Here is a 23,645-nt window from a genome sequence, read left to right as displayed (position 1 = left end):
CCTCAAAACTGGTACGAGGGTCTGAGACAAAATTAGCTAGTACCACACGCTCTGTAGAGGGTAAGAAATAGTAGGAATGTACGACTGCATAGGTATCACCTGAGAAATGAGAAGTCCCAGCCCCACATTTAGTTCCTCATCTAGGAGTACAGTGCTGGAAAGAGGGGTCCCCACAATATCTGGCTGTGAAAACCAGCATGGACTCAGTCCAGGTGAGATGGAGGGCTGCTACAAAACTTAGCATCTTCTTAAAAGACCCTAGCAGAGTCACTCCCTCACAAACACTTGTCCTAAGCTTCAGAGAAGAGATAGAAGTTTGCACAGCCCTAGAGACATGCAGGGAGAAACTGAATTGTCTGGCTTCAAGTGGAGGGCTGGAAGGGCAACTCTCCTAGGGACTAAAGTGCTGTGAAGCTCCATTGTTCTCTTGTGGATCCCTGTCCACACACAGCCAGCAGTACAGGCCAGGGCCAAATCTGAGTCTCCATTAACCATGTTAACACCATCTTGCCCCAACCTAGTGATTCTCTGAGAGACCCCACTGCACTCTATTCAAGCCTCTGACCGAATCTCAGACGTAAGTCACCCAAGCAGCTGGTCAACCAACCCATACTCCAATCTTTCCTAAAAATCTCTAAAATGTCCACCAACCCTAAACAACAATCGAGGCTCAAGTACAAGAAAAGGATGCACTCAGTTCACATGAAGAGTACACATTGTGTACCCAGCTTGGTGATAGGAGAGGCTGTGCCACTGGACCCTATAAGACACCCACTACATGAGGCCATGCTGCCAAGACTGGGAGTCATATCAACTCTACCTACACAGAAACAAACACAGGGAAGCTGCCAAAATGTGGAGACAAAGACACATGGCTCAAATGAAAGAACAAATCAAAACTCTAGTGAAAGAGCTAAGTGAAATGGAGAAAAGCAATCTGTCAGATGCAGTATTCAAAACACTGGTTATAAGGATGCTCAAGGAACTTAGTGAGTACTCAAGAGCATGAAAAAGATCCAGCCAGGAACAAAGAATACACTAATCTAAACAAAGAACAATTTATAGGGAAACAACCCTATATTAAGTGAAGCCAAGAATCAAATCAATGATTGAAAACATATGGAGGCAAAAAACAACCAATCAGAACAACAGGAAGAAAAGGAATCCCCCTGCAAAAAATAAAAATAGTGTAATGAACATTTCAACATTTGCATCATAGAGGTGTGAGAAAGAGAAGAGAAAGAGGAAGAAACTGGCAATCTATTTGAAAAAATAATGAAAATAAACCTCCCTAATTTGGTGAGAGAAATAGACATGCAAGTCCAGGAAGCACAAAGTCCCAAATAAGATTGGTGCAAAGATACCCACCCTAAGATATGTCATAATTAAAATGTCAAAGATTAAAAATAAAGAAAGAATCTTAAAAACAGCAAGAAAAAAGCAGTTAGTTATCTATGGGAGAGTTCCCATAAGTCTGTCAGCTGATTTCTCAAAAGAAACTTTCTTAGCTAGAAAGGACTGACAAGAAATATCCAAAGCCCTAGAAGCAGGGACTTATGGTCAAGATTGCTCTACCCAACAAGGCTATCATTTAGAATCAAAGGGCAGATAAAGAGATTCACAGACAAGAAAAAACTAAGAGTTCATCAGCACCAAACCATTATTATATGAAATGTTAAAGGGACCTTTTTAAGAAAAAGAAGATCAAAACTATGAAAAATAAAGTGACAATAAATACATATTTATCAACAAGTGAATCTAAGAAACAAACTAAGCAAACAAGAAAAACAGAGGCAGAATCATAAATTTAGAGAGTGTTTTGATGGTTGCCAGATGGGATGGGGTTATGGGGAAATAGGTGAAGAGGTGAGAGGATTACAAAGTAAAAATGAGTAGCTACAGAACAGCCATGGGGATGTAAATTACAGTATAAGAAATGGAGTAACCAGAGAAGTTATACACATGACCCATGGACACGAACAGTGATGTGGGGTTTGCCTGAGGGAATGGGGGTGCTGGGTGGAAGAGGGTAAAAGTGGGCAAACTAGGACAACTGTAATAGCATAATAAGAAAATGTAATCTAAAACTAATAAAAATAGAAACTTATAAAAACAAATAAAAAGGGGGAACATTACTGAGTACTAGTGGAGAAATAAAAGAGATTATAAAAATTATAATTAACTTCATGTTTACGAAACTGACAACTCACAATGGACAAATTTCTACAAAGACGTACATTATCAAAAATTGACTCAAGAAATCTTAAAAAGCTTAAGAAAACCTACTAGAATAAAAAAATGTAAACCTTTCCAAAAAGAAAGGCCCACGATGAGTTGGTTTCACTGGTGAATTTATTGAATAAATAAAAAATAAAGAATACAAATCTTTCACAATTGTTTATTCAGAAAACAGAGGAGAAAATTCTCAACTCATTCTATGAAGAGAAAACTAACCCAAAACTCTTGGGACATGGAGAGGTATCTGAAAATGTTATAGACTAAACCACAGATATAGGGGCTTATAGAATCATACAATTGAACACAAAGATTCTTCTCTCCACAGTCAGATTTTTGCACTACAATTGATACATTAATAAAAACAAGATTTTCCTTGTTATTCATGCATTCAATTATTCCTATAACCTCTGAAATAGATTAGGAAAAGTTTACTGCAAGACCATGGGAACTTCAGTGTCGTCACAAACTGCACAGCCACATAGTAGTGCAGGAAACTTAAGTCTTCATTTTCCTCAAGTTCAGATGCTGGGGCTTCTTCCCAAGTCTTACCTGAAGTATCTTCCTCATTGACCCCTGCAACCGATGCTCCAGCTTTGAGATGAGATCTCTCAACACCTGGCTCTGCTGAACCAGCTCACTCTCAGATTGTTCCATGTCATGGAGAATATCTCCTTCCTCCTTCTTCAGCTTTTGCAGCTCCTTCGGCTCCTCAGTGTCCAGGATGCCTTTCAGTTTTTTAAAACAATTCTGGACACTTTGGATCTCCTTTTGTATTTGATTTTTCAGGAATGAGAAAGACAGAGAGGAACTCAGGCTATCAGGTAGAGACTGGGAGCCAGAAAAAATATTTGATTTGGAATTTCTCACAGGGAAGGGAAATGGAAGCAGGGGAGCAATTTTCAAGGGGGCTGATTTTTCCTATTATTTTCTCTTCAACACATTCCAAAGTAGTGGCCTCAAGTCCACACTATTGAAGCCAACCTGAAGCAAAACAGGACACCTGAATGTGGCTCAGCTTTCCCACAGCTGCCCAGGACAGTCATGCCTTCCTGCATTACTCCTGACCCCCACCCCTACCCTCAACCTAACATAGAGTACCAGGGCCAGAGCCATGAACATAAAGACAGCGATGAACACAGAATTTACTAGCTATCCTCAGCAGATAGTCCCTCTGAGAATCACTAACCTACAAATATTTGTTAATTTTGATAGGTTCTATTTCAGCCCCATTTTTTTTATTGGGAAAAGAATAAAGAATGGTTAATCATTAATCAATAACTCTAGACATTGATTGTTACAAAAAAAGGAGAAGGGAGCCCCTTGTGCCTAATACCCACAGTCCTGCCCAGATTCTTGTCTAACTCCCTCAGGAAGAGTTTCCACCAACCTCCCAGGAAGTCCTCTCTTATCCCATGTCAGCTTCCAACTTCTCAGTTTCTTGGTGTTCAGCCCTCAGCCTGTACAGAGCTGCCTGCAGCTTTTCCTGTGAGGGAGCATTTACACCAGAGTGAAGTTATGGGCTTTCTCATCTTCAGAACAGAGGACAAGTAAGGAAAAATCAGGCTGGTCTCTAAAGAGATTAGAGTTTATAGAAACTGTGAAACAAAAATTAGAATCTGTGACTTGAGGGAGCCTGATGTTGTGAATGTACTCTTTAAGACTCATGTAATAGAAGTCCCCATTCCCATGTCAGCAGAAGACTGATTCTCTTTGTCCTAGAAGAGGAAGCCTGATCCAGTAGTAAGAAAAGAACTTAGGTATAAATCACCCAGCTGCCCATTTACCCCTCCCGTCCAAAGGGGCAAAGACAGCTTTGGTTGGGCACCAAACCTCCACTTATTAGCATGAGTTACAAGAATATCTACTTATTTTTTGAGTCTGCTCATCATTTTGTGATTGTGTGGAATGCATGGAAATATTCTTCTGCCCTTGGAAGGTGAGCACAGGAAGAAAAGTGATCATAGGACTCAGGGCTGGATAGCAAAGTAGCTAGAGTGAATGCAAAAAAGAGATTTCCTGTCAAATACTATTTTTTGCCCTGTCTTTACTTCATCCTGGTCTGTTACCTTGTACTTCTGGACAACATCCTCCATGAGGAAAGTGTGGTGACCTTGTGCTTTTGAGATCTCTCACAAAGCCAGCAAATAAACTTCCCATCCTCCTTACAGAAGAGCAGGAGTTTCTCTCCATGGTGCTCACAGAGATCTGTCTTTTGCTCCTCCTCTGGGCTCAACTTGACCTTTTGAAGCATCTCTACTATATTGACCACACACTGATTAGGCTGCAAGTTCCCAGGTTGGTAATGGATATGGTACACAGGGTAACACTCTCTCCTTCTTTGCTGACCATGGACTCCTGGTTGTTTGCAGTGATGCAGGCTTGGCAGAAGGTGTGCCCACAGTCTAGGCTCAGGGGTTCTGTCAAGAGCTCTAGGCAGATGGGGCAGGTCACCTCCTCCTTTATGTTCACCAGGATTCCTGAAGCCATCGCAGCTGCTCCCCTGCTTCTATCTGTCCTGATCTGAGGCTCCTGTGGCTCACAGATTTCTGCCAGAATCAAAAGGTTAAAGGGGACAGAGTAAGAAGCATGAGAATAAGTGATTCTAACTGTGTAGAAATCAAGGGCAGAGCAAGAACACATATTGAAGGACAAAAAATAAAATGTAGAAAGACAAGTAAAGGAGATAAGCAACCTTGTAAAAAGGACAATTTATAACAATTTTTAATACTCTTAGTTCACATGACATGACTATATTTCATTTTTTTCTGTGTGATGGTTGTTATTGTCCTTTACTTTTACAGAACAAATATGTGTGACCCCACATCTCTCCTGCTTCTTCTCTTCCATGTGCAAACACAGCCTAGAAGAAAAAAGCACCAAACCTCTTATGTGTCTGGGCTTTTATACCTGCTCTTCTCTCAGCAGGCGATGCAGTCCCTGGCATAACTAGGACTCATTCTGTTCCTTCTGTTAATCTCTCCTTACATGTTCATTTATCAGAAACACCTCCTCTGACTGCTTATTTACAGTGTAACAATTGCCATCATTTGCTGAATGTTTGAAATGATTTCTCTTATTATTCTAACAAAATATGTGACAATGTGTTTTGTACGCGGCAAGAACAAATCCTTTATCAGACGTGTACATAGAGACACTGAGTGTCTCACAAAGATTATTATCTTCAACATGCAGAGTTGTGATGAACCTTCAGAGGTCGGACCCTACCATACATACTGAGTTAATCAAAGACATAACAGGTAACTTAGAAGGATCTGGCAAGTCTTGTGTTGATAAATGGTAAAATCTAATGGTTGCCTGGAAAATATGCCAAGGACATTGATAGGAGCCCCAAAGTGTGTATGTATGTGGATGGTGGAAAGGGAAATGTCATAAATATACTCATAGAATCACAAAAGTCACATACCTGGAGAAATAAGAACATAGATGAAATGAACATCTGTCCTGGGAAAGAAGTTTCAAATATTAGGAAAGGTCATTCAACTAGTTCTTAATAACTGAATTACATGATAAGAACTAAACTAATACCCACAAACAAAATGATGAGTCTAAACAGAAAGTTTAAACCACTATGACCCTGACATTCACCTGGAAAGCAACAGTAAATTAAATAATCGGCCAACAAGCTAATGTGAAAAACACTACTAGAGAGGTGTGCATGTTGGAAAATTAAGCAATGGGGACAGATAGTCAGTTGTCCAGCAACTGCAACTCGAAAATAAAAAGGTTGAACTGAAAGCTGTAGAAGGAAAAGGAAAATGGCATATGAGTGAGGAAAAAAATATATTAAGAAAAAAATGACCTGTTCATAAAAGATGTACCACCCTGTCTGAATTTAGAAATGACAGTGCAGCTGGTATGCCAAAAACCACTAGCCCTTTGGAATCCCATAAAGCCCCCAATGACCATGATATATGGCACTTCCCCAGTTATGTGACATTTAGGGGCCCTTTTCCAACAGCAAAAGAAATTATCCATCTATTGCCCTCAGAGAAGGAGTTACATGATTAGCTTTGCCCTTGTGTGGTCATGTGTTAGATGGATCCACTGTGGGAAAGGGAAAGATGAGTCGGATGCATGCAGTTGCCCAGGGGAGAGATGTTGATAGATTTTATGAAGGATAATGTAGAAGCAAATGTAGAGCAGGGAAGAGAGTAAGACATAGGATGAGGTAAGAGGAAAAGATGGCAGTTAGATGAGGTACCTGGGAACAAAGAGTCAACATCAGGCTCTTTTTACCTATAGAGGCAATATTGGCTTACTCTTCTAATAAGTTAGGTATTTGGTTTTGTTTTTGTTTTCTGAGAATCTTATGAGGCTACAATAAAGTGGAAGGTGAACTACATAAAGCCATATGACTGATAACAAAAATAGCCCAATGTGGAAAGTGCATTTTGAGGACTTCCTATAGAACTCAACTGCCAGTTAATAAGCTAAGACTTCATTTTTCTTAAGGAGAGGGTGACTTTTACAATCAACACTGTCTGTTTTAGACTCTTGGATGCTGTGCTTATGAGCTTTCACAAAGTAACGAGTACTTTGTAGCTCTGGGCTTACATAAACTATGGTGGTTTCACACCTGTCCACTAAGTCTGGCTTCTTAAAAGGCTGAAATAACAGGAATAATGGACCTTCTATAGCACTGTGAAGACCTTCACTGGGAGCTCACTGGAGACAGCCATTGTTGACATGCTCTGTTCCCTGTCTTGCATCCCTAGCTCAGCTAAGTGGCCTGGAAGTTTATATCTTATCAGGTCACATACAAGGGAATGATGATCTAAATTGGAAACAATGCTTATAGTCAGTCACAGAGTGAATCAGAGTGGTAGCACAGTGATGCTCATTCTCCACTTGGACTCAATATGGCCCTGTGGCCACAGTCTAGGCTCAGGAGTTCTCTCAGGAGCTCCAAGTAAATGGGACTAGGAAGCAATAAAAAAAGAAAGATAAATAAGGTCTCAGTAGATATGCACATCTTGATGGTTGCCAAACTTTGAGGGTAAAAGAAATATTTGCAATATGAAATAGTAAGTTTTCTCTTAGCTCTGTGCTATGAAGGAGAATGTTATAAAGGCAGTATGAAGATGAATTTAGATCTACTAACACTGTCCACTGGTGCCATGTTCATCACATTTGAAGGGAACCTGATAAGGAATGAGGTTAAAAGAGAACCAGAAGTGTATTCCACGTATTGGTCCAAATGGTGAGAACAGCCCAGAGGCCATATGCAGGTAGCCCCTGGCTGCAGGGACTGTGGTCCAGATCAGGCTCTGATGAACTGCGAGATCAGAGTAGGCATTGCATCAGGGGTAGATATTAAATGATCTCTAGCCCTGTTTACAACTGAAGTGTGATCCAAATATGGGGTAGAGACATCCAATTATTTGTCATCCCTTTCAAAATCCAACCAATCCTGAGACACAACAAGTGCTTATAGAGAAGGGAAGTGCAGAACAAGCATTCAGCCTTGGGGCTGCAGAACTTATTTTTATAGTGTGGCTACAAGGACCTAAGGTCAAATCATCTGCTGCTACAGGACACAGAAGAGAAAAGTGTTTAGGAGATTGAGGCCTCATAGATGGAGGTTGACCCTCCACAACCTGAGCAGTGATGCTAGCTAGGGCTTCAGGTCAGGCAAGCAGATAGGTAGTTATGGAAATGTGAGTGGTATCTGCACTGCACAGATATCACAAATGCCTAGACCATCCCTGAGGACCTATGGGTTTGTGCCCTACACCAGGCTCTCTGAACTGGGGACCTGTGCGAGAGTGCTGAACCTACAGAACATCTGCCTTTAAAAATGAACAAGGCTTATGCCCAGGAGAACTCTAAGGGTTTCCTGCACAGTATTTAAAAGACTTAACAGAATTTGCTCCAGGAGAGGGGCAGAAGTAGAAGTTTGAGAAGTACATAGACCACAAAAGAGATCTATCCCCTGCAGGAGGAGTGGAAGCTGATTGGACTGTCACCCGAGGCAGAGATGTGGAGTGGGCGTGACATCGATGATCCAGGCACCACCCAGCCAGCGCAGGGCTGCATCTCCCTCTAACCTGTAGGTGCCGCTGGTTATACCTGCACCATCTCCCTGCTGCAGCCGCGCAACCAGAGTTGACTGGGGAGTGCCCACGCCCCACTCCTCTTATCTCCTCTCCCTTGGCCACACCCCTGTGCCACTGAGACTTGGCTGGAGCTGCCCCCTCCACTGTGGTCCTGTCAGAGCCTTAGGACCGATCCAGCACTCACAGGACGCCCTTTGAGAGCCTGGCTGGGTGCCTGGGGTGACAGGGGTTGCGGTTTTGTGCCCTAGGTTTGTAACAGTGGACCACAGAGTCCTCGGCAGGCTGCTACCCTCCAGGCACTGCACGGAGAGCAGAAGGAAACCCACCCCCAATCTTCCTGGGAACAAGGCCTAGTTGCTTGTTCTGGAATTCCAGCCTGAGGGGCAGTCGTGGGCAGGATTCACTCTCCACACCAGGGGCCAAGAGGCTCCTGAATAGCAGAGTGAAAATGAAAGTTAAATTCTTAGGGAAAGGGTGGGGAAGGAGAAAATCTGTGGACACACACATAGGGCCCCTAAGAAATACCAAACTTTTGTGCCTGGGTCAGAGCAGCCAGCAACTACATTTTAATCCTAGCTGAGCTCTGCTCCCTGAGGCTGTTCTCATGGCTCTCAGAGTAACCCATCCTTGGAGAATTAGGCTTCCCTAGGCTGTGTACTGTCACATTAACCACATCTTGCTCCTTCATGAACGAGGTGCCCTGAGGAGGGAATCAGGTCTGTCTTTTACCACAGTGAGAACCCACGCTGCAGGCTCACTTGAGGTAGTGGTACTGGCAGCTCTCTCCTGTCCTGTATCCACCAGCTGAAGGAAGTGAGGGTGCCCATTTGTGGCCTGTTTGGTCATGTGAGAGGTAATGGATGCTCAGATCTGAATTTACTCAGGTGGTCAGTCAGAGGGGCTCTCCCAGGTGGTAGCATGGTGATGCTGACTTTCAGAACCTGGATTCAATATGACAAAGTAACACTTCTTCCTAAGTGGACTGCAGAGATCAAATTACATGAACTGTCTTTTGGGGGGCAACACCATCAAACACTCTACAACAAATAATCTCTATAGTTCCAGCATAATCAAAAGGAAAAAGAAAAGTAATTGTGATGAATAATTTTATGAGTCAGTGTGACTGGCCACAGGGTCCCCAGATTAAACACTATTTCTGGGTGTGACTGTGCAGGTGTTGTTTCCAGATAAGATCAGGTTTTGGATCTGTGGTCTCAGTAAAATGGATTGAGGGCCTGGGCAGAGGGCCTGTTGTATTTGGTACACAAGGACTTCACAGCAGCTGTTATATCTGGTTTGAACACTGTAGAAGCTCAGAGGTGAGAGAGAAGGAAAAACCCTAGACATGGTATTTGCATCATGAGAAAACCCACACTTGATGCCCAATAAGCTTCATTTGGAATCCAGAGTCTGTTTTTATGATATTTTCTGAGAAGAAGCAATGTATATTAAAGCTATGTACAAGCTTCACACTCTGTAAGGAGTAGGCTTCTGTTGGGGTCATGGATGCTGGATTTGGTTTTTTTAAAGATATCTTAGTGTGAAGAATTTTTCCTTTGTGTTTGATAACTCAGGTATTTTTCTGTAAGTTGTTTCACATTTTGAACTGCAAGCCTGGACATTCTAGGGAACATAAACCCACGAATATCCTTAGAGAGATACTTGTTGTATAACTCCAGAGTACAGGTTTTTCTTCATGAGTTATAGCTTCAATCATTGTGGCAATAGGGTGACAGAAAAGCAGAGGTGGAAGGGACTATATATAAGGATCAGTTTCCTTCTGTGTCTAGGAGAGAGGAGTGTGTGTGTGTGTGTGTGTGTGTGTGTGTGTGTGTGTTGAAAGTAGCTATCTTGGAATCCCTCTCCTATGACAGGTCTTCCACAAATGGAGAACTGAAGAATTTCCTGTGAAACAGGGACCAGAACAGACACTGGCCAAGTAGCCCATTTTATGAATTTCTCTTGGCCAATAAGTAGGTTGGGAAGATTGGAAAATGAAAATGTCGAGAACATGGTGACAACACCCCGTGCTGCAGGAACTATTACTCCTGTGCTTTTCTCACTCCTGAGGAAAACAGCAGCCTTTCAGCTCCCTGGGAAGAGTGAAGCTGACCAGGAAAGGGAGACATTGACCTACATATGCCAATGCTGAGGGAGGCCATGGAGAGCTCCGGACCCTACCTCTACCACAAAGAGAATTACTATGGGATTAGAAAACAATGTCAGATCACCTTATATTTAGTATATTCACTTAGATTAAGAAAAACACTATTTCAGTAATTCAAATAAAAAAGTAGCTAGCTACAACAAAAGATAAAACTTTATTTTAAAATAAAAAAGAATCACTAAATGCACAATATAGTATAGTTAACTATAGGCAGGATGTTATATAGAAGATTTGTAGAACTTATTCATCTTGCATTACTGAAACTTTAAATTTGTTGAACTGCAACACCTTAAAAATTTAAGCAGTTAGATCCCGTAGTGTTTTTGGCATAATAAAAATAAAACAATGTGATTGATAGACTGTTAACTTGCAAATTCAAAGAGAATGTTTATTATTTTTAAATATTGTCTTTATTTATTTATTTACTTTTAGAAAGAGTAGAAGGGAAGGATAAAGAGAGGGAGACAAACATCAGTGTGCAAGAGATGCACGAATCAGGTCCCTCTCACTCACCCCCAACTGGACACCTGACTCGCAACCCAGGCATATGCCCTACCTGGGAATTTAACCACCAACCTCTAGGTTCACAGGCCAGTGCCCAGCCCGCTGAGCCACACCAGCCAGGGCCAAAAGAAATGTTTAAAAAATAAGTTACAACCTAGAATTGTATACCAGAAAGCTATCTACAAGACAACATACATTTGAACATTCCAATAACAGAAATATTTGTTATGAGAAAAGATAAATAAAAATGATGTGGTTCCTTAATAGTTATTCTTTTTCAAAGCATAACAAAGGTGTTAATATCCAAAGTAAATTAATATACATTCTTAACATTCACTATTTGAAATCAGAGAAATTTAGTCAACAATAATCTGGACCACTGCTTATGTGCTAAGAAATGAGAAAGTTAGTGCAAACATTCTATTTTTCAATTCCCACAATATTCTTATGTTATTAGAATTTTTAACTTCTTTTCTAACTCAAGAATGAATAAACATTCTAAAGAATAAAGACAGCAAAGAAGAGATGGTGTGGATGCAGCAGTGAGCTCAGGGGCAGGAACTGAGCCCCAGGACGAGGAGGCTCAGGAGCCTGGCGGACACAGGGTCATGGGAACTGGACAGTTCCAAGGATTGACATATGGATAAGCAGTCTGAGAAAAGTGACATTTAGAGAACTTGTAGATGAGTGACCCTTGGTTTGTGACATTAAAAAATGAGACAGTGCCTGCTTCGTAGTCTAGGAAAACCCCAACTCGATGGGGAGGAACAGCCATGGAAAGAGTCAAGACCTTGGGATCTGAGGTGGGAGAGTCCTCAAAGGCACTGTACTCAGATTCGTTCTGTAAGCCTATAACCCAGTAGCCATTTTCAGGTTTGTATCTGGAATAAGCATTTTGATACTTTGTGCCTCGTCTAACACCAAACTTTATGCTACTAGAACGTATTCTACAATATATCCCCAAGATCCAGGCAGTCTTCTTGGACACATCTATTTCCCAGTAGTGTTTCCCTGATGAGAAATATTGGGAGCCTAAGACACCATAATTACAATACTTTATAGGCCAAATTGGCACAGATGTCAACTGTCTGTGATCCTCTGAAAGGACAAGATTCAGATTGAGGTTGAATGGATTCAATGTAATATCCACTGTAGAAAAAAAAAAGAAAAAAGATATGATTAGGTGACAGCTATGGGTTGGTTTATCTGGTGACATGAAGAGGGACTTTAAAAGTGACCAGAAAGGACTTGCATTGATGGATTGGGGAAGTGGGGTAAAACATTGGAGAAACATATTAAATTTAGGAGGTGAGAGAAACACATGGGGTTGAGATCATCAAATCTTACTGAAACAACAAACTTCTGAAAGGAGGTGAGAACAAAGTGATTTGGAGACCCAGTAACTTCTTACCCCAGTAGCACTGGACATGTGTTAGCTCTGAAATGATAAAAGATTTAATGATATTGATTAGAAGGGAAGATTAAATACCGATACCTATTTCTCCTCTAGAGTAGGGGCGGGGGAGAAGACTACCATGAGGCTATGAACTGATGAATGAGAGGATGGATCAGAACCTAGTCATTCTCCCTTAACCATATCTTTGTCAGCAATATCCCTTCTTCTCTGAACATCCACCTTTCTATTCTCCATTGGAACTGTAGCATCTCTAGCTTAGTCCCACAGCCACACTCCTGCCACTCTCCTCACCTTTAAACACTTGAAGCATTCTACTCAGATCTGGAGCACGGAATCCACACTGCAGTTTTTTGGAAATAGTTTTTGGTTTCTTCAATGTCCACACCTCACTCCTAGGGGTGACAAAAAATATTGACCCCAGGTCTCTTACTTTGTGTCCCCCTAATACCACTTTCTTCTTCTTCCATACCATTAACACACTTGACCCTTCTTCCCTGAGAAGCCTGATGAGGGGAGAAAGGAGTGCCCTGCTACTGGAACCAGAAAAAGGATCTTCCTTCCCAGTTACCCTCTGTGTGACCTTGGGCAGGTCTGCACCTCAAATAAAGTTTTGTCTTCTAAAAATAGAATAATTATCTCTTCCCTTGATACCATGTGGATGTGCAGGGTTTTTCACATCACAGTGAGTCTCCCCAAAACAGTCCACAGGTGTGGGCTTTCAGGCAGATCAGTGGTGAGAGTGTAGATCCTGGTTTTGATACGGTCTCTTTTTGAGCCTATGCCTATGCCCTAGTCCAAACCCTGAACTCCAGTGGTGTGGCCCACAAATAACATTTGAGACTTCAGGTGTTCTGGGAAAAGTTAAAAACTATTGGCAAAGAGGAAGTTGTTTATTGAATGAAAAACGGTTAGAATTTTATGTGTGTGTAAGGAATTTGAAGCTGCTAGGTAGACTGGCAATTTTAGACACAAAGGCTAAACTTTCCTATAAAAGCTTCTAAAGTATGTGAGCAGGAGAGTTTAATTATTGGCACAAGGATCAAAGCCACAAACCACAAGGCTCAGGTCTTTTTTTGGAAATCTGAAGAGAGCCTTGTAGAATGGACTGGTCTCCTCTATTCCTATTTAAGCAAAATAAGTATAAAGGTGCTGCCCCATAACTTATTTTAGAGCTTCATGAGGCCCTGCATATGGTAAACAATAGTATCTATGGGATACGGGAACCAGAAAAAGGAGAGAGAGTGAATTAAGTGGGTGAAATGATAAGACTCTGATTGTGAAGTCTCTTCTCCCTATTATCTTCACTGGCTCTAACTCTGTGAATTTCAACCATTGAATTCACTACCACAGAATCTGGTTCATTCTCAACAGATATGGATTCTTAAATTCTCATCTATGAGCAGCAATTTGAAATAATAATACATCTAAGTTTTCTTGCTTTGAGAGATTTTTCATTCTTGTTGATGACCAAATAACTCTCATGACTACAAACCTTTCTTCATAACACAAATGCACCACTCCCGGTCACCCATACGCACCATTTCATGATTCCACTCATGTCCTAGGAAGAAGAAAGAAAACATGAGTCAAGGAGTATACATATTAAAGGAGGATTAGTGAAAGTAATGGTAGAAAAACAAAAAGTTATTTGAAAATATCAACAAAATTGACAAAGCTTTAGCTAGACATTCCAAGAAAAAAAAAAAAGAGAATGGAGGTACATTACTAAATTAAGAAGTGAAAGAGGAGCTATTACTATTGACTTTGTAGATATTTAAGATTATAAAGGCTAGGGATTATTGCATGCCAATAAATTAAATAACTTAGATTAAATGGACAAGTTTCTAGAAACATAGAAACTACCAATATTGATTCAAGAAGAAATATAAGATATAAATAGACCTAAAACATAAAGAAATTGGATTAAAGATCAAAATTGTTCTGCAAAGAAAAGTCCAGCCCCAGATGGCTTTTCTGGGGAGTCTACTAAAAGTTTAAAGATGAAATAATACAAATAATTCATAAATTGTTCTCCCCAAAATTAAGGGCACATTTGCCAACTTATTCTATACACTAGGACTATTCTGATGCTAAAACCAGACAAAGATATTACACACACAAAAAGTCAACTATAGGCCAATAGCCTTTATGAATATAAACACAAACTTTTTCAATGATGTAGCACAAGGTTGAATCCAGCAAAATATAAAAAATTATATAACATGTCAAATTTGTCTTATCCCAGAAATGCAAGGTTGGTTTAACATAGGAAAAGCAATCAATATAGAACACCATCTTAATAGAATTAAGCATAAAAACGACATGATGATTTAAAAGACAGAAAAAATTGGATAAAATCTAATTCTTTTTGGATATATAATCCAACTATTTTATAATAAAATCATACAGTAATAATAACAAGAAAATAAGAATAGAAGAAGGCTTCCTCAGCCTGACAAGGCATCTTAGAGAAACCCACACATCATATGGAATTGTGAAAAACTGAATACAAGACAAGGATGTCTGCATCACTACTTACATCTACATGGTAAGAAAAAGAAATTTAGGCAAGAAGAAGAAATTTTGAAAAAGCATCTGTATTGGAAAATAAGTAAAACTATCTTTATTTGCAGAATACATCATGTTATATACAGAAAACTTCTTCTACTTTTCAAAACTTGGCTCATAGCAGGTGCTATTAATTCCAAACTTTAAAAATCTAATCATTGGCTATTTTGTCTAGTCATGTATCCAGGATAATACATTCCACAACAAATAAGAAACATAGCAGCAATCCAGAATATCTAAAATATAACCTGTATTATATTTTATATAACATATAAATATATGTTATATTTATATTATATAAATATAATATTCAACACATTATATAAATGTATATTTAACATATTATATAACATATAATGTGTTTGAAAATATGTGTCAATATATAATATAATAATTATTATACTTATATAAATATAACCTGTATATATTAAATATATAACCTGTATTTGGTTCATACTATTATACAGTATGGACCGAACCATACTCTTTTCTTTCTTATGCCCACTTGTCAAAAATGGTGATAACATATATTTAGTCCCTGTCTCAAACCAGTCCTGTATCCTTAACTTCTTTTGGTGGCCTGCATTTCCATATCATCACTGTACAGATTGTTTGTTTTGAACAATATGTTTCAATATATTTGGGCTTACTCTTAAATACTTCTGGCTGGGTTTACAACTAAAGGAATATTTTGCTCTCTGTATTAGCATAATTGGTTGTACAAGACAAAGAAATAAACTCAAATCACCTTAGCAAAAAAGAAGAGGAGGAGGATAAGGAGGAGAAGGAGGAGGAGGAGGTCAGAGAGATATCACTTTAGTCACAGGTGGATCTGGAAGCTCAAATTCTGGGCTTTTTGTGTTTCATAATTTTCTTTTCTTCACTAACTATTGAGTTTCTTATTTGACCTTCCACATGGCCAAAGGGACCTGTCTGTTAAGGCTAGCATCAGAATTAGACTCCAAAGACACAGAGGAGAAGGCAATTTAGACTGTATTTGGGAATCTCAAATGGGGCCACCCGTTTTACCTGCAGCAGCTTTGTTGCTGACCATCTACTGCGACGCTCCAGATCTGAGATGAGCTCTTTCAGCAACTGGCTCTGCTGAACCAGTTCATTCTCTGCCTCAGCCAAGTCATCCAGGGTCTTCATCTCCTCTTTCCCCAGTTTCTGCAGTTCTTTTTGCTCCTCGTTATCCAAGATGCTTCTAAGCTGACTAAATTCTGTCTGTATCCTTTGTCTCTCAGTCTGTATCTGATTCTGCAAGATTGAACAAGAGAGAGAAGTAACGATTCTATCAGTCAGAGAGCCTACTGTGAAAGGGATTAGGTGCCAGGAAAATACTTTTTATTTTTTCAGGGAGTTCTAACCAGGAGAGGAATAAAAACATGGGAACAATTTTTGGGAAAGCTGTTTTTTATTTTGTGGTATTTTCTCTTCTATACAAACCAAAAAGGCCTCACACTGTCATATCTAGGCCACTCCTGGAACAAATGTAAAACTCGAGTAAGGTTCAGGTTGTAGATGGCTGTCCTGGACATGGATGCCTTCCTGCATTACCACACTCTCACACTGGGGCCTTCAGGAAAATCTTTGCCCAGAGCGTTCTGTCCACTGGATGTGTTAGAGCCTTGTTGAAAAAGAGGAAAGGAAGACAGAATTCTTCACCCTTCCCTACCATAAAGTGTGTCTTTGCTCTCAGTTCCAAATATCTGTGTGTATTTGTAACATCTGTATTGTAATACGTTTACTTGTAACATTTAGTCTCCTGTCCCCACCCCAACAGAGACAGGACAAGGAAGAGAACTAATTAAATGGCTTCTGGATTCATCCAATGTTAGGGAGTGAAGAGAAAAGGACTGCCTTGTGATTGATGTGGAAGGTCCTGCCAAGATTCCTGTCTCAGAAATTCCCCAGGAACAGTCTCCTCATACCTTCCAGGAAGTCCTCTCTTCTCTGATGTCAGCACCCAACTTCTCAGCTTCCTGCTGCTCCTTCCTCAGTCTGTCCAAAGATTTCTGGAGCTTCTCCTGTGAGAGAGGAATCACAACACAGTCAAGCCGTGGGTTTTCTCAGTACTTCAGGAGAGAATAAATGAGGAATAAACAAGGCTGACCTCAGAAGAGACTGGATCACAGAAACTGTGATTAGAATCTATGACATGGGAGGAAATCTGAGGAGGTAAATGTTTTCTTTACTCCTGGGTGATGAAAATCACTATTCCCTCACCAAGTGTAGCCTGATTTTCTTTCTTCTTAGAGTAAGTATTGATCCTGCTACAGACAAGGAAAGTCCTAGCCTCTTGTTAAAACTTTTTCCACATCCAGCCCACAATGTTTAACAGCAATCATTCTGCTGAGAGGAGAAATGAGAGCTCAACTTGTAAGAGAAATTCTCCATCCATGCAACAAAAAAGAAAATAGGAAAATTTTTCAGTCTTGGTCAGAGTCTTTACTCTAGGCTCATCCTTCATGTAAATGGAAGGAATACACAGAAATGTCCTTCAGGCATGGGGTGGTGAGAACAGGGTAAGAGACATACATGGGAGGAGATAATAGGACTCAGTATTGTATATCATGCTCTGGTGAGTAAAGCAGGATGAAAAGATTTCTCCACCATGTACTATCTTCCTCCCACCCCCTCCATCATGGGCCTTACCTGACATTCCTTGACGACCTTCTCCATTAGGAATATCTGATGACCACGGTGCTCCCGAGAACATTCACAAAGCGAACAAATAACCTTCCCATCCTCCTTACAAAAGAATTGGAGTTTCTTTCCATGGTGCACACAGACATCTCTCTTCTGCCCCTCCTCAGGGCTTAATTTAACCTCTTTGAGCTTCTCCACTATGTTGGCCAGATGCTGATTAAGCCATAAGTTTCCAGGTGAATATCGGATACCACACACAGGACAGCTGCTTTCTCCTTCTGGGCTGATCTCCGACTCTTTATTATTAGTGATGCAAGTTTTGCAGAAGCTGTGGCCACAGTTTAGACTTAGAGGTTCTGTCAAAACCTCAAGGCAAATGGGACAAGTCACCTTTTCTTTCATGTTCACCAGGAATTTTAAAGCCATGGTAGCTGCTCCCCTGGTTTCTTCCTTAGGCTTTTCTTGCTTAAAGATTCCTAGATGAATGGGCAGATTGGAAGGAGATGGTGTAAGAAGGGCACAAATAAAAAGGATGCTAATCATGTTGACATTAAGAATTGGCCAAGACTGAAATATTGATGGATAAAAAAGAAGAGAAAAAAAAAAAAATCCAGAAGTGGAATTCAGTGATTTGGTCGGCCATTAATGCTTCAGAGCTTTCATTTCTCTTTCAGCCTGGAATGATTCTGCTGTTGATATTTGTATGACTTCCTCTTACACTTCACTGAACTCCCTTCTTACATGTCACCTCAGCAGACAGGCCTAATATGACAAACTTTTCCATAGCATAATCACTAAAACATTACTCGGAGTGTCATTTGCTATTTTTTTCTTATTACCACTGTATAATACATGATATCCTTTCTTAAATGCCCTACTCTTAAAATGTAACCCACACATAGATCAGGCACTTTGTTTTTTGTTCACTGCTTAGCAGCAAAAACACAGGAACACAATGCTCGATAAATATGTAAAGAACCTCATTTCTTCATAGGTAATTCGACTTTTTTTTTCATTCATTAGCTGTTCACCAATAAGTGAGCTTTGGGATCATAGAAGTGAATTCCACTGAAGAAGCATTTACCTCCTAATATAATTGCCCCACACAGAGCCTTCTCATACTTACTTCCCAGCGATGCCAACAGAAATAGCAAGGACCACTATAGGGAGGTAATTTTATCCTTAACAATTGTTAACCAGTTGCAATTATATATCACTATGGCCTATTTATTCCTTATGTAAACATCCTTGAAAAATAAGAACACTCCCTTTATTCAGTTGTGTATGCTTGAATCAAGTGACTTACAAAGATTATTCAATTCGGTAAGTTGAATTAGGGTGAATATAATGTCCTCAGGGTCCTCTTTCAGAAGTCTGGTAGGTATGATAAACACTACCACACAGAGGATATATTTTGGGAAAATTAAATAGAAGAACATCAAAGATAACCCCTTTGAATAAGTAAGGATTGAACTAAAAGCTATAAGATGAGGAGGGAATATGGAATGAGAAGAGGAAAATATTTTAGGGAGAAGGAATCACATTTGAGAATGTCCTTTTGATGGAGGACACAGCATCTTCTACAAATTTTGGAATGCAAGTATGGCTGGTGTGCAGAGAGCTCCTAGGTCTTTTGCACTGTTGTAGCCTAAAAGGGCTTGAAATGTTTCACATCCTAAATGATATAAAAACCACAGTGTCTTGTCATGAGGGACATAAAGTACTATCCTTCCTGTATCTCTGTATGGACCCTCATTAGAGCTCAGCTGAGGCAGTCATGACAACATGCTGTGTCTCCTATCTTACATGCCTTTGTTAAGCTAAGTAAACCTGGCTGGTTTATGTCCTGTTGTCACATAAGTGGGAATGGCAAATCAAACCTGAAACTATTGCTAGTGGTCTGTCAGAAGACACCACAGAGTGGTTGCATGGTGAGGCTGACTCTTAGAACCTGGGCAAAATATAAACAAGGAACTGGGTGGAGGGGGAGAAGACCTCAGTGGCTATGACTATCTTGATACGTCTTCCAGTGGACTGAAGTTGTGTCCCTCACACAAATATGTTTACCTGTGTGAATGTAGCCTTATTTTGCAATAAGGTATTTGCAGATGTAATCAAATTAAGATGAGGTAATACTGGAAGAGGGTAGGTGGATAACCAGATCCAATAACCAGTGTCATTATAAGAAGAGGAAAAGGTACACAGACACTTAGAAGAAGGCCATGTGACAATGGCAGCAGAGATTGGAGTAATACAGCAACAAAGCAAGGAATGCCCAAGATGGCTGGAAACCACCAGAAACTGAGAGACATGGAACAGATTCCCCCTTAGAGTCTCCTGGAGAAACCAACTCTACCACTACTTTGACTTTGGACTTCTGGTCTCCTCAACTGTGAAAGAATAAATTCCTGTTCTTTTAGGTCATCTAATTCATGGTAATTTGTTACATCAGCCTTAAGTTATTAATATAGTTGAAAAGATTGTACAGTAAAAGATCTGAGGAATATAACAAACTATAAATATTCCCCTTGCTCTAAAAAGAAAGGATGGGGGTGTAATGAGTGCTATGTGGAGTTATACTTAGGCCTAGAAGTCTACCCATTTCTCCAGTGATCCATGAAGTGACCCTAATAAGGAATAAGAGTACCATGAATGTGGGTTAGTAGGCAATTCAATAGCACAGCCACTAAAATTTGTCTAAAACCTCTAGCTGCAGTGACAATTGATTACATCAGGCTCTAATGACTAGCTAAATCAGAGGTCTACACAAAATGATGATTTCTACCCCTTCTTAAAAGTGAAGCTCTAAGCCAACCATGATTATGCAGCTCTGTTACCTTTCTCTGTATTTACTACCCAATCAATATTGAAAAATATCAAGAATCTATAAAGGAGAGAGGAATGGAACATGCTTTCTCCCATGTAGTGGTGGACCTCAGATTAGAGTGGGGCTACAACGAGTTGGTGTCAAAGCAGCTGCCTCCATAATGACCACAGAAAGAGAAAGGTACAAAGAAGGCAGAGCCCCACACAGGACCAGCAACTCTACCAATGTCCAAAAGAGACCCAAGAGCTAAGCAGCAGTCAGGGAGATAGAGAAAAGAACACAAGTAACATCTGCCTTATAGAACTGTCAGGTCAGCTGGCTTCCCTACCTTTCAGAGAACTATGTCCAACAACTGAGTCTTCTCCTAACATCTGGACTCATGATAATGCAAACTCTATGCCTCTCTGAAGGTTTTATAATATAATGAAAGTGTCTCTTGGAAGTAAAGTGCAGGAAGGACATCCATTGAAGTTTTCAGACATCTTAGATACTTTCCTTGGTTTCCTGGGTCAGAAACTGCCAGTGGGTAAAACAGGACATGTTTCTGGCATCCAGAGACCTGGGGACCTCGGAAACACTGCAACTCTCCCTGTCCGTTCTTCTAGGCTCAGAGTCCATACTTCAGCCACCCCTTAGAGGCCAAGGCTAAATCTGCCTCACATTAATGACCCTCTCCCCAAATGTTCTAGCGAGGGTTTTAGTAGATCACTACAGATCTCTCACCCTCATTTAACATTTTAAAAACATTACCTCATCTAAGAAGACAAGCAACCCAATTAAAAAGTGGGCAAAGGACTTGAACAGACACTTCTCCAAGGAGGACATACAGAAGATCCAGAGACACATGAAAAGATGCTCAGTATAGCTAGCTATCAGAGAGATGCAAATTAAAACCACAATGAGATACCACTTTACACCAGTCAGAATGACCATTATAAACAAAGCAACAAACCATAAGTGTTGGAGAGGTTGTGGAGAAAAGGGGACCCTAGTTCACTGTTGGTGGGATTGCAGACTGGTACAACCACTATGGAAATCATTGTGGAATTTTCTCAGAAAACTAAAAATGGACCTGCTTTTTGACCCAACAATTCCACTCATAGGATTATATCCTAAGAATCCTAAAACACCAATCCAAAAGAACGTATGCACCCTAATGTTCATAGCAGCACAATTTACAATTGCCAAGAGTTGGAAGCAACCTAGGTGCCCATAAGTAAATGAATGGATCCAAAAACTATGGTACATATACACAATGAAATTCTATGCAGCAGAAAGAAAGGAGCTCCTACCCTTTGCGACAGAATGGATAGAACTGGAGAACATTATGCTAAGTGAAATAAGCCAGGCAGTGAGGGACAAATACCATATGATCTCACCTTTAACAGGAAGCTAAACAACAAAACAAACAAGCAAGCAAAATATAACCAAAGACACTGAAATAGAGAACAGGGGGACAGTGAGAGAACAGGGGGAGAGTGACCAGAGAGGAGAGGGGAGGGGATTTCAGGCGAAAGGGGTAGGGTTTATAGTAACAAATATAAAGGACGCGTGGACAACAACTAAAGGGGGTGGAAATGGGAAGGAGGTGGGGAGCACTTGGGGGGTGGGTTGGGATGGGAGTAAAAGACAGAAACTTGAACAACAATTAAATTAAACAAATAAAAATAAAATAAAAAGATTACCTCATAATCTTAGTCACCTTCTTGTATACTGTATCAATTATTTATTGTTTGCTATGATCTCCCTTTAACTAGAATGTGAGCTCTTTTACGTATTTGATTTGTCTTGTATGTGAATGGATAGTCATTGTATTTTTTCATAGCAATGGCCTGCTTTAGTTCATATGAAATAAAATTTTAAAATAAATAAATATAGCTGTTCATGCTCTGTGTGGGGTCTTGTTCTTGACCCAGGGGAGACAATCAGTATCTGGGCAGAAATTGTAGGCATGGACTTCCAGGAAGGTAGTAACAGCAATTCCTGAAAAGTGGGATTATAGGACAGAATGGGCATGTTTTGGAAAATATGTGACATATCAATGGTATGCAAGTTGCTCACAAATGAGCTTAGGAAGGGACATGATTAGTGTCAGAGCAAACTTCTTAGCAAGACTGTGGAATCCTGGGGCTCCTTCTGAGAGATAATCAACCCCTATTAACTAGCTTAGAACAAAGAAAAATGCTAAGCAGTAGGGATAGCAATCAATGCAAAGGTGTGTCCAACACCTCTAAGGCAGGTGAGGACACTGGTGTCAGTGGGCCACTGAAGTAAAAGCAAGCAGGCCTGTACAGAAAAGTACAAGTGGATTCCTGAGACTGAAGCTCAGGAGGACAGAGGATAAAGACAGCATCAGAAGTACGCAGGTGGCAGACGGGTCATTCAGCCCGCTGTCTTTAGGGCTCCCAGCTGCTGAGGCTATGTCAGGAAGGCCACAGACAGCTCCTGGAGGCTGCTAGGAGGGAGTCAAAGAATCAGCTTCAGTATATCCCTGGCCATGCCCTCAAGTCTCCATTCTATCTGAGCCTGGGCTTTCACACATTTGTAAAACAGGGACCTCTTTTACAAACAGGGAGTGGAGTCGGGCAGAAGAGACTTACTATTTACCTTCTTAACAGAGAGAGAGGTCAAGGCAGATATAGAAACAGAGATTCCAGTTCCTTTCAGCAAGACAGACAATCAAACTAGAGAGGAAGGGTATGAACTCAGCCTGGAAAAATAAGGGCCCCTGCAGGAAACAAACACGGCCGTCTGCCTCTTGAACTGCCTTCTCTCAAGGCTACCCTCTCCAGTGCTGCCATCTGTCTGCACTCACAGCAGGAAGCCTGCAAGCTTGCTTTTCTCCCCTTCAGAGCACATCTGGGCCACAAACTAAACTCAGCTAACTTCACCTAGTACCTTTCTCTGGGAGTTTCTCACCCTCTGCCCTCCATAAACTTCCCCACCCACCTTTAGGTCCCTGTGGAGATGTCTTGGCTTCTGGTTTAAGAGGTGAGGAAAAGACAGGCCTGGTTAGGATTCATTTTCCAAACAGGGGCTCAGTCAGCATGAAGTAGTTCCTCCTCAGGAGCTGGCTGAGAAGTGAAAGTGAAATTCGCCCAGCTGGCAGGAAAAAGAAAGGGGAAGGAACTCCTGGGCCAAATGGGCGGCAGTCCTTTAGAGCTGCTGCAGAGAGTAAAGCTTTAACGCAGTGCT

General features: G+C 40.7%; 2 protein-coding genes across 2 annotated transcripts; both read right to left on the bottom strand.

Moving 5' to 3' along the window:
- Positions 1-2,733: 2,733 nt before the first annotated feature.
- Positions 2,734-5,697, bottom strand: LOC119050139 (tripartite motif-containing protein 5-like). Its single transcript, XM_053671450.1, is given in 6 exon segments — positions 2,734-3,000; positions 3,626-3,721; positions 4,305-4,351; positions 4,354-4,566; positions 4,569-4,784; positions 5,663-5,697. Coding segments are annotated over 5 exon segments (780 nt in total). The 5' UTR covers positions 4,726-4,784; positions 5,663-5,697.
- Positions 5,698-11,445: 5,748 nt separating this feature from the next.
- LOC119050143 (E3 ubiquitin-protein ligase TRIM34-like) lies at positions 11,446-23,645 on the bottom strand. Its single transcript, XM_037146301.2, has 8 exons — positions 23,400-23,645; positions 17,630-18,099; positions 16,906-17,001; positions 16,001-16,231; positions 13,942-13,964; positions 12,695-12,795; positions 12,398-12,424; positions 11,446-12,135 (listed from the first exon to the last, which is right to left on the bottom strand). The coding sequence occupies exons 2-8, from the start codon at positions 18,047-18,049 to the stop codon at positions 11,570-11,572; spliced, it is 1,464 nt and encodes a 487-aa protein (XP_037002196.2). The 5' UTR covers positions 18,050-18,099; positions 23,400-23,645; the 3' UTR covers positions 11,446-11,569.

The sequence above is a fragment of the Artibeus jamaicensis genome, unplaced genomic scaffold (genome assembly GCF_021234435.1).
Source record: "Artibeus jamaicensis isolate MK-2021 breed Jamaican fruit bat unplaced genomic scaffold, CSHL_Jam_final contig_69, whole genome shotgun sequence".
In the NCBI taxonomy this organism is placed as follows: domain Eukaryota; kingdom Metazoa; phylum Chordata; class Mammalia; order Chiroptera; family Phyllostomidae; genus Artibeus; species Artibeus jamaicensis.
The sequence above is the reverse complement of the archived record's forward strand: the minus strand, read 5'-3'. Positions and strand labels throughout refer to the sequence as shown.